The 11,927-nt window shown below is 38.4% G+C and overlaps 1 protein-coding gene across 3 annotated transcripts in view; it reads left to right on the forward strand.

Moving 5' to 3' along the window:
* Positions 1-11,921, forward strand: part of ESCO1 (establishment of sister chromatid cohesion N-acetyltransferase 1) — a 74,417-nt gene extending 62,496 nt beyond the window's left edge. Inside the window, exons 9-13 of one of the 3 annotated variants that reach the window (XR_001885881.1) lie at positions 555-678; positions 1,232-1,321; positions 5,109-5,252; positions 8,937-9,122; positions 11,106-11,921. Coding sequence is in view for 2 of the 3 variants with exons in the window: in XM_017873528.1 (XP_017729017.1) it covers positions 1,232-1,321; positions 5,109-5,252; positions 8,937-9,113 (411 nt within the window). In the remaining variant the exon portion in view is untranslated. The remainder of the gene's footprint in view (positions 1-554; positions 679-1,231; positions 1,322-5,108; positions 5,253-8,936; positions 9,123-11,105) is intronic. The other 2 variants (XM_017873528.1, XM_017873529.1) reach the window with 2 other exon arrangements.
* Positions 11,922-11,927: the final 6 nt, after the last annotated feature.

An 11,927-nucleotide genomic window follows, 5' to 3' on the forward strand; every position in this document is an offset into this window, starting at 1 on the left:
CTTCTGTGGATATTGTTTCTTCTCCTTTCTTTTCAAATCTTGAGAACATGTTACCAATGATAATTTTAATCGTCTGAATTTAACTTTTCTGTTGGGTACTCTATTATGTAAACAAGTTTTGGATTTTAAATCTTTTAATTTAAGTTGTTACATATACCAAGCTTATTAACTAGAATTTTTGTTCCCAACAATGATCTTTCTACCCTCCCCCCTCCAAAAAATTCTTGATGGTTTAAGAAAACGAATCTGCTTTCATACTTGCCATAGTATATTTTTAAAGAAATCTAGTTGCCATTTTCTTGGTTTCATTGAGCTTTTGTGTTCTTAGAAGAAACATCAGAAAAAATATGGTGGTTTTCTTTATTGGAAGTATAAATGGCTTCTGGAAAGGCCTTTTTCTGTAAAGTTGGTTGGGTTAAGACAACTGGAACAACTAGTTAAGCTCATTCCTTCTGTACTTATTTTGAACTTCAAAGCTCCTAGTTTTAACCTCTGGTTCAGTCCCATCTTACTAGATTTAAGTGGCTTTTGTTTTGTTTGTTTTTTTTATGCAGGTTCTGCTCATTAATCACCACGAGTGTGGATCTGAAGAAGAGTTTATTACCTCTCTTTTTTTGAGTATGTTTAACTTCAGATACACACAACGTAGCTTCTCCTTCCCTATTAGATTCTTAGAAGGTAGTTATATTTTTTATAGTCTCCTTCTTGTGGCTTTGGTAGTTGTGATCAATAAGCATAAAACTATTCCTTTCATACTGGGCTACTGCATGCAAATCAGTTCATTTAAAACCTCCTGGAGGTCTTTGGCATGCCAGACATAAAACTTTGAGTGTTTGTTTGTGGAGGTAACCATGTTCCAATGAAATATAAGAGTTTAATTCTTTTATCAAGCATCTGGGAGAATTATAGTTTCTGGGAATTACTGACTTTAAGGGGCTTGCTTTTGGTGTGTGGCTTTCAAAATTAATTTAAAATGGGAAATGATAAATTAGAAATACTCCTGTGGTGTTAGTTGTATCTCTGAATGAGTAGTAGAGAGAAATTAGCTTGCCTTTTACCTATTGTATGCTTAACAAAATAGCCTATTTATCATGCTTTATTAAGCATTAATGAGCATATATTTTCATGTTTGCAATTTTAGACCAATTGTACTTTTCTCTTGTACATGGATATGATGAATAAAATATACATAAAATTGATACTTTACATATATATATATATATGTATCTAGGGCTGGAAGAAAGAAAGAATTCTGGCTGAATACCCTGATGGCAGGATAATAATGGTTCTTCCTGAAGACCCAAAGTATGCCCTGAAAAAGGTAAATTTCCAGTGAAACTTCATGCAGAGTGGATATCATTTTGCAGTTAATTTTTTTTTTTTTTTTTTTTTTGAGACAGAGTCTTGCTCTGTCGCTCAGGCTGGAGTGCAGTGGCACGATCTTGGCTCACTGCAACCTCTGCCTCCTGGGTTCAAGCGATTCTCCTGCCTCTGCCCCCCGAGTAACTGGGACTACAGGCGTGTGCCACCACACCCAGCTAACTTTTGTATTTTTAGTAGAGACAAGATTTCACCAAATTGGCCATGCTGGTCTCGAACTCCTGACCTCATGATCTGCCTGTCTTGGCCTCCCAAAGTGCTGGGATTACAGGCATGAACCACTGTGCCTGGCCCATTTTGCAGTTAATTTTAAGAGGATAACAGATTGTTGGCACAGTGTATTTAAACATCTATTCTGAAAGCAAGAAATAAGCATTTAAAGGGTATAACCCAATTCAAAAATTATGTTGAACTTTATAGTGTGTCCAGTATATGAATTCTAAATGAATTGAGTACTGTCCAGTATTATTACTAAATTGTCCTCTATTAGTAGTAGTTAATAATTTGAGTGCCAAAGCAGACATGCTTATCTTCTGTTAAGTGAGCGATGCCAACTAAATAATTTCACAATCTAGAAATAAAAACTTAATTATAATAATTTGGAAAATCAATAAAATGTAAAGTTTCATTCTAAGGGAAAATTTCTAAATAAAAGCTTATTGCAGAAGGGGATTGCTAAGTAGGTCACAGTAAACCTGAAATTAAACATGACTTAATCTTACAGTATTTTTAAGAGATAAGGCTATATTCCAGTTTATAAATATAATGCAGAAACACAAAAGTTTATCTTATCTAATGTGAGGCAAGTGTTAGTCGAACTTAAGAGTTCCATACTTCAAGTATTCAGAGAGTTTATTGTGTTGAGAAATGAACTAGAGAGATAATGAACCCTGGAACCATTTTATTATGTAGATTATTTAAAAAATCAGGAACCATAAGGTAAACTTATTTTTAAATAAGTTTAATATGTTCATTACACTTTCAAATAATAGTATGTTTTCTTCAACCTCTGGATGCTTTTCAGAAGAAATACCTCATAATGTAAGCAATGGGTTCAATTGTGTATCTGAAAAACTAATAATTACACTAGAGTGTATCCCAAATGTCTGGAAACACGAGGAAAACAGTTTATTATACTTTTTTTAGGTTAGCAATTGGACTTCTTTAAACTTAAGAATACTTCACCTGAAAAGATGGTTTGAAGGAAAATACTTTGCATCTGTTATTTGAAAGTTTAGCTAATAGTCTATTTAAAATATGTAAGTTTATCTTCTGGTTCTTAACTTCAGATACTCTGTTTATCTGAATGGACAATCTTAGATACCCAAATAAGCTTTCATATTACTGCTGCCTAACAGAATAGACAATAGTATTTACAGTGACATGTAAATATGCCCAGCCTGTCTTGTATTTGAAACATTGATTCTTGCACAATAGTAAATTCTTGTTGAGTTAATGTCGGATCAGTGATTATGCATTCATGACAACCTAACATTTTCTCGATTTTTTTTTTTTGATGTTTCTAGGCTACATGGTTCATCTGCTAGTGTTTTGTTTTGTTTTGTTTTGTTTTTGAGACAGAGTCTTGCTCTGTCGCCCAGGCTGTAGTGCAGTGGCGCCATCTAGGCTCACTGCAAGCTCCACCTCCTGGGTTCACGCCACTCTCCTGCCTCAGCCTCCCGAGTAGCTGGGACTACAGGCGCCTGCCACCATGCCCGGCTAATTTTTTTGTATTTTTAATAGAGACGGGGTTTCACCATCTCCACTCGAGGGCAGGATGGTCTCGATCTCGTGATCTGCCCGCCTTGGCCTCCTGAAGTGCTGGGATTACAGGCGTGAGCCACCGTGCCTGTGCCTGGCTGCTAGTTTTTTCGTATCGTCGAAATTCTCCAAAAAGTTTCCAATATATTTATTGAAAAAAACCCTACATATAAATGGACCCACACAGTTCAAACTTTTGTTGTTCAAGGGTCAACTTAAATGAAAATTAAATTAAGGAATTTTTGGAATTCCAGCTATTCACATTTGGAAATGCACAGTGGGAACTTTTGCTACACTACCATATGTGGCAACCAGACTTTTCTTAGAAGGATCCCTCAGTAGATGCTAATTTCCTCATTTTAGTTTATCTGAATAAAATCTTACTAACCCATAATAAGTTAAAAATTAAAATCTAGGGAATTGTGAATCACTTGTCTTTAGGAATTAGGAGTTGTAGGATGCTGTCTCAGAATTAGGAGGACTTGAGTCTTCATCACTGAGTAAGGGATTTGCTGCATGGTATTCTGCATGCCAGAGGTATGAATGTTTAACCCTCTTAAGGATTATTTGCATTTTAAACTTAATAACATAAATGAGTGTTATTGGACTCTATTATTTTATTATTTTTTTTTTATGAGAATTCCACTCTTGTCACCCAGGCCGGAGTGCAGTGGTACAATCATAGCTCACTGTAACCTCAAACTCCTGAGACCAAAGTGACCCTCGTGTCCCAGCCTCCTGAGAAGCTGGGACTACTGGCAAGTGCCACCACATCTGGCTAATAAAACAATTTTGTAAAGATGGATTTTGCAGTGTTGCCCATGCTGGCCTTGAACTCCTAGCCTCAGCCTCTTAAAGTGCTGGGATTATAGGCATCAGCCACTGTTCTCTGGCTTTTGTTTGTAGTATCTTTTAATTGGGGAAGGGACTAATGTTTGAATACCTACAGAGGTCTTAATTTTGATTGCCTGTGAACAGTTTGAGCTTATCATGTTTGACTTTGGTCACTTAGGAGCTAAACTGTAAGAAGCATGATTTGATGCCATAGTAACATTTTGGATTCACATGTGACTCTGCTCCTTGATTTTCTAGATGTCTAATATCTGACATGGGAAAGTGGTTTAACTTTTGAGTTTTATTTCTTCCATATGTAAAGTAAGGAACCTCCAAGAAATGTGGGATTGAAGTGAAATATTTGTAAAGTGCTTTGAATAATGCCTGGCCTATAAGTGGTTGATAGGAAGTAAATATGAATTCCTTTTCTCTATACTCACTTTCATTTTACTGATGAGAGTACTAATTAAGGGTTGGGAAGAAAAGTAGCTTGCCTAGCTAAGATTCTAGTGAAGTTCTCTTTAATTCACAAATTAGATACTTCTAATATGAAGTCTTAATGTTTCTAATAATCTGTTGTAGGAGCTCTCACCCCATCCCTCTTGTTCTCTAGACTCTTGGGTTTGGCATCACCCTCCAGTTCTTCCTTCATTTTGCAAAGTGTTCCTTGGGGTTAAAAAATAGTTATTGATCAGTACAGTCCTTCAAAAGAACTCTTTTTTTTTTTTGAGTTAGAGTTTCTCTCTGTCACCCAGGGTGGAGTACAGTGGCGTGATCTCAGCTCACTGCAACCTCCGCCTTCCAGGTTCAAGGGTTTCTCCTGTCTCAGCCTCCGAAGTAGCTGGGATTACAGGTGCACACTGCTGCGCCTGGCTAATTTTTTTATATTTTAGTAGAGACGGGGTTTCACCATGTTGCCCGGGCTGGTCGTGAACTCCTGAGCTCAGGCAATCCATCCGCCTTGGCCTCCCAAAGTGTTAGGATTACAGGTGTGAGCCACCATGCCCAGCCCAAAAGAACTCTTTAGAGGATGCCCTGCTTGGAATAAAGTCTATCTACTGAACTGAAATAGTGTGTTTTTACATGTATATAATGTTTTCATTTAAAAATAATTATTGTTCTTTATTTGGCAGGTTGACGAGATTAGAGAGATGGTTGACAATGATTTAGGTTTTCAACAGGCTCCACTAATGTGCTATTCCAGAACTAAAACACTTCTCTTCATTTCCAATGACAAAAAAGTAGTTGGGTGCCTAATTGCGGAACATATCCAATGGGTAAGTGATTTTAAAGAATCATATATTTTTTTTTTTTTTTTTTTTTTTTGAGACGGGAGTCTCGCTGTGTCACCCAGGCTTGGGAGGTTCAGTGGCGCCGATCCCTCGGCCTCACTGCCAGCTCGCTCCCGGGTTCCGCCATTCTCCGCCCTCAGCCTCCGAGTAGCTGGGAATACAGCGCCGCCCACCGCGCCCAGCTAGTTTTTTGGTATTTTTAGTAGAGACGGGTTTCACGTGTTAGCCAGAGAGGGTCTCGATCTCCTGACTCGTGATCCATCCGTCTCGGCCTCCCAAAGTGCTGGGATTACAGGCTTGAGCTACCGCGCCCGGCCAAGAATATTTTTAAGTAATTTGGTGTTTAATGAGTTTACGACGTAATCCCAAATAACAAATCCTGATGAATTTGTCTACATTTTATGTAAGGAACAGTTTTAATGCAAGAATTCCCATGTGTGAGTCTTTACCATAGTGGAGTAATGGTTATGCATGGGAATTAATTTCTCAAGTCAGTAAGATAAAAATTCTGTAGAATCAGAATACCATCAGGCCGGGCGCAGTGGCTCACACCTATAATCCCAGAACTTTGGGAGGCCAAGGTGGGCGGATCACGAGGTCAGAAGTTCGAGACCAGCCTTGCCAACATGGTGAAACGTCTCTACTGAAAATACAAAAATTAGCTGGGCGTGGTGGCTCACACCTGTAATCCCAGCACTCTGAGAGGCCAGGGTGGGAGGATCACAAGGTCAGGAGTTCGAGACCATCCTGGCTAATACGGTGAAACCCCATCTCTACTAAAAATACAAAAAATGACCCGGGCATGGTGGTACGTGCCTATAGTCTCAGCTACTGGGGAGACTGAGGCAGGAGAATTGCTTGAACCCAGGAGGCAGAGGTTGCAGTGAGCCAAGATTGTGCCACTGCACTCCAGCCTGGGTGACACATCGAGACCTGGTCTCAAAAAAAAAAAAAGAAAGAAATAGCCGGGCGTGTGTGTCTGTAATCCCAGCTACTCAGGAGGCTGAGGCAGGAGAATCACTTGAACCCAGGAGGTGGAGGTTGCAGTGAGCCAAGGTCTCACCATTGCACTCCAGTCTGGGTGACAGAGTGAGACTCCATCCCTCTTCCCTGCCCTGCCCTGCTAAGAAATCAGAATACTATCCAAGTTTATTTTGGAAGTTTCCATGTTAGATACCAACGTAATGTCTTTCTCAATTAGTCCCTCTAGCACTGCATTAAGTCAAGACTAGGCAAACTACAGTGGGCAAAGTCCAACTTGTTTTTGTAAATAAAATTTTACTGTTGCCCACCCACACCTGTTTGGCTCACATATTTATGGCTACTTTTGTACCACAAAGCCAGAGTTGAATAGTTGCAGCAGAGACCAGGTGGACTGCGGTGCCAAAAATATTTACTATCTGTGCCTTTATAAAAGGCCCACACCGCTGGGCATGGTGGCTCACACCTGTAATCTCAGCAATTTGGGAGGCTGAGGTGGGCAGATCAGAAGGTCAGGAGTTTGAGACTAGCCTGGCCAACATGGTGAAACCCTGTCTCTACTAAAAATACAAAAATTAGCCAGATATGGTGGTGTGTGCCTGTAATCCCAGTTACTCGTGAGGCTGAGGCAGGAGAATCGCTTGAACCTGGGAGGCAGAGGCTGCAGTGAGCTGAAGATCATGCACTGAACCCAGCCTGGACAACAGAGCAATACTCCATCTCGAAAAAAAAAAAAAAGGCCCACGCCTGGAATAGATCGCCACTTCCTTTGTTGAACTCTAAATGAGTAGTTATCTTGTGTTTAGTAGCCTATTTATACAAAAAACAAACAGTGGAATCATGTATGTTTATATTATGAGTGTTAGTAGAAACTGCTGAGACCATCCTAAGAGAACAGAAGCTTCTGGACTCCCTAATCTCACTTTGAGGCAGACCTGAATTCTGTCTTTTTTCTGCTAAGTTCTTGCTCATGAACTCAGTGTGCATTGTGTGTGACTGCTGTTCAGATGGTGTCTTTTAGCATATTAACTAATTTATGCCAAAGGTTGCAACAATTTTTTGATTTCTTGCATGGGTGAAAAATAAGACCTTGGCGATGACCTTGAGCAGTAGGATATAAATAACTCCCACCTGCTTAGTGTTCCAATAATGGAACACTAGGCACAAGTGGGTTAATAGCTGCTTGCACAGATATATGCTTGGTCATAAAATTTTCTAAAAAAGTGAAAAGTCAAAGCAAGTTTGCAGGAGTTTCTCTATATATGTTAAGCTACATGTTTTAAAAATTCAGCTGGGTGTGGTGGCACCTGTAGTCCCAGTTACTTGGGAGGCTTAGATAGGAGGACTGCTTGAGTCCAGGAGTTTGAGGCTGTAGGGTGCTATGTTTGTGTCTGTGAATAGCCACTGCACTCCAGCATGGGCAACATAGCCAGACTCTTTGTCTCTTAAGAAAAAATAATAAATGAATAAATATTCAGCCTGAAATTATTGTATAGTGCTTATGAACCTTGCTATAATAACAAATTTAATTTAAGTAAATAACTGATAGGGTAGTTTGTGGAAATTAATTTGATATAAATTGACTAACTCATAGAAGTTTGCCATACTGCAATTGAGTTAATTTTACATAGTTTAGACTATTTTGTTTTTAAGTTTCTATTCCACCTAGATCCATAAATGACTTATAGCAGTGTTTAGACTAGAAGGATAACTATGTAATGTTTGTTAGGGTTGTTTTTGCTGACTCTTAACTGTACTGTCTGTTTGCTTTTAAGTTTTATATCTTGTGCCATCAGAAGGTCAGTCATGGCTGGGCATGGTGGCTCACGCCTGTAATCCAGGAGTTTAAGACCAGCCTGGCCAACATAGTGAAACCCCATCTCTACTAAAAATACAAAACTTAGCCAGGCATGGTGGTGCATGCCTGTAATCCCAGCTACTCGGGAGGCTGAGGCACGAGACTCTCTTGAACCCAGGAGGCAGAGGTTGCAGTGAGCTGAGATTGCACCACTATACTGGGTGACAGAAGAAACTCTGTCTCAGAAAAAAAAAAAAAAAAAAAGTTGTGTTATATTTTGGCAGCTAGACTGGCAGAGATATTTTTAATTTTCTTTTCTTTTCCCGTAAAGATAGCCACCATAAAAGCGATGTATGCTTTTAAGGTACTTTTTTGAAAAAAGAGATTGCAGTGTGATGAAATGGCTTTTTAAATTATTGATTTGTCTGCTATCCCTAGTCTCAGTTCTTGTACAACTGTGAAATCTAGAACTGTGACAGCAATCACAGAAACAGTTATTACTGCTGTGTTCTTAACATGTACTTTTGCTGGTTCTTGGAGTGTGGGAGGTGGAGAGAACTAATGTTCAGTTCCTATTGGGGGGCTCCTCGTGATAGCAAAGGACTTTGTATGTATTTGGGTTTAATCTTTCAAAATGAGTGATGGATATCTCCAGTGAGGAACCCAAAGGTTAGAGAAATTGTAACTTATTTTCATGGTCATACAGCTAGTAAGTGAACTGGAACAGAATGCAGATCGAGGTTGTCTGTTTCCTAAAAATGAGAGTGAAAACATAAGTAACCCCATAGTTTGTTAAGCCAGTCAAATGTCATAACCTCCTCAACCAGATCAGTATTAGTTGCTAAGTAATAATCTCACTTAAAAATTTTCCCCATTTTTGACACCTGTAGGGCTACAGAGTTATAGAAGAGAAACTTCCAGTTATCAGGTCAGAAGAAGAAAAGTCAGATTTGAAAGGCAAAAGCCTGGTGCTGCTCAACATTACCAGAGCCTGCAATCTGTGGGATCAGTCGAATATGGGTATTCAGCATGATGCGTCGGAAGAAAATTGCTTCTCGCATGATTGAATGCCTAAGGTAACTTGAATGTAATCTTTCAAATCATTTTTAGTAGTTTAGGACTTAGGTAGAGCTTTAGTATAAAGATTGGCTTTTAATTAATGTGTGTATAACCTTTATTTGTGTTAATTATAAATTTTGCATGAGGTTATCAGTGTATTGGATCTGTAAGTACTTTTTATGTGAATTTAATGTGAGGAGGAAGAAAGCACTGTAGGCTAAACACTATTAAGCTGTTTCGTCTTACTTATTTGTAACTATGACATTAGGCCAAAATAACCTGCCTATTTCAAGTTGTGCTTCATTTCGAAGAATTTTAAATATAACCAAAGAAATGTGGAAAGTTCCTTGGGAGTTCAGCTTTTAGAGAAATTTATCTTAATTCAAGAATATTTGTAAACTATCGAAATCTCTAGTTTTCTTTTATCACTTGACTGTCAAAGATATAAAAGGGAGACTCAGAAAATTGTTTTGTTTTTTTGTCCTATAAAGTACCTCTGATAAAGATTAATAAAGGAGGTTATAATTAATTATTCAAAAGAGGTTTTTAGGTCAGCCAGTTGGTTTTTTTGTTTGTTTTTTTTTTTGAGATGGAGTCTCATTCTGTTGTCCCAGGCTGGAGTGCAGTGGTGGGACCTCTACTCACTGCAACCTCCACCTCCCATGTTCAAGTGATTCTTCTGCCTCAGCCTCCCAAGTAGTTGGGATTACAGGTGGCCCACTACCTCTCGAACTCCTGGTCTCAAGTGATCCACCCACGTTGGCCTCCCAAAGTGCTGGGATTACAGGTGTGAGCCACTGCACCTGGCCAATTTTTCTATTTTTTGTAGAGATGGGGTTTTGCCATGTTCCCCAGGCTGGTCTCAAACTCCTGGGCTCAAGCAATTCACCTGCTGCCCTGGCCTCCCAAAGTGCTGGGATTACAGGTGTGAGCCATTGCGTCTGGCCCTAGGTCTTTAATGTCTTACAGCAATGTTTAATAGTTTTCAGTGTACAAGTCTTAACGCTTCTTTTGTTACATTTATTCCCAAGTTTTTTTTTCTTCTTTTTTGGAGACGGCATCTCACTTTGTCACCCAGGCTGGAGTGCAGTGGTGCAAACACAGCTCACTTCATCCTCAATGCCCTGGGCTCAGGAAATCCTCATGCCTCAGCCTCCTGAGTAGCTGAGACCATAGCCATGTACCTGGCAAAAATTTCATTTGTTTTAGTGCAGTCAGAGTCTTGCTATGTCGCCTGGGCTGGCCTTGAACTCTTGGGCTTAAGCAATCCTCCCGCCTTGGCCTTCCAAAATGCTGGGATTACAGGTGTGAGCCAATGTGCCTGGCAAGTATTTAATTTTTTTTTGATGTTACTATAAATTGAATTTTTCCCCCTAAATTTCAGTTTTAGGTTGTTCATTACAAGTGTATAGAAATACAGTTTACTTTTGAATATCAATCTTGAATATGCAGCCTTGCCAGACTCGTTTATTAGATTTTATGTTTGTTTTTGTGAATTTTTTAGGATTTTCTATAAACAAGGCCTTTTCATCTGCAAAAGAGATAGTTTTATTTCTTTCTTTCCAATCTGGATGATTTTTATTTCTTTTCCTCATGACTAGAACCTCCAATACAATATTGAATAGAAGAGGTGAGAGCAGTCTTCTTTTATTCCTGATCTTTGAGGAACAGTTTTCAGTCATTCACCATTAACTCTGATACTCCTTGATGCCCTTGATCAGGTTGAGGAAATTATTTCTACTCTTAGTTAAATATTTTTATCATGAAAAGATGTTGGGTAAATGTTTTTACATTGTTGCTTTTATTAAAATTTAACCTCAGGTTATTGATAATATTATAAATGAATAATTATTTTCAACAATTTTGAGCACACACAACAGGACCTAAAAAGCTTTTTTAGTCAAATTGTATTTGACAGGTTATTCCAGTTTTAATGATTAAAAATAATTTTTTTTAACATTTTGCACTTAACCCCTCCCCCCCGTTTTTTTTTTTAATAGGAGTAACTTTATATATGGCTCATACTTGAGCAAAGAAGAAATTGCTTTCTCAGATCCCACTCCTGATGGAAAGCTGTTTGCAACACAGTACTGTGGCACTGGTCAGTTTCTGGTATATAATTTTATTAATGGACAGAATAGCACGTAAAACAAATTCTTGCCTACACCACTAGAAGACATCTGTTGAAGAGAATGGATTGGTTGCTGACTTTAACCAGGAACTAGGGCCATTTTTATTACGATGAACTCAGGACTGGCAACAACCATATGGTTGTTCCATTTTCATAAAATTGGAAACAATGCAGTAATAGCTTATTGTTTTGTTTTTTAAAGAAGATATTTTATTATCTTTTACAGAAATTTATGATTGATGTATTTTATCTATAGTTATTTAGACATGTTTACATGCAGCAGATAATTGTTCATAGTGGACTGAAAACTAATGCAAGGACTATGGTCTCAGTGATAAGTATATTTTGAAGTTCTTAATATGGAAATATACCAGTGTAGCTTGGTACTGTATTTTTTTATATTGATCTGCTGATACCAGTGATAGGTTTAAGGATTGTATTTTTACAGAGTGGAAACCCATTTTTTTTACTTATTGTTCAAGGAGGGTGCAATATTAAGTGTTTTGGAATTTGAAGCTAATTTTTAAAAGGCCTGAACTGTACTTTGAAGAAACCCCGATAGAAAAGGAAAACTCCAGCTAAACAGGAAGAATCAGAATATTGAGCTTTTTTTCCCGATTTTTCTCTTTCCTATCTTTGATGGAAGGAGGAAGTAGAAAGTGGTAAAGAATTGAAGCTTTCCGGCCGGGCG

This window comes from Rhinopithecus bieti, unplaced genomic scaffold (assembly GCF_001698545.2).
Source record: "Rhinopithecus bieti isolate Rb0 unplaced genomic scaffold, ASM169854v2 scaffold_6946, whole genome shotgun sequence".
NCBI classification, from domain to species: Eukaryota; Metazoa; Chordata; class Mammalia; order Primates; family Cercopithecidae; genus Rhinopithecus; species Rhinopithecus bieti.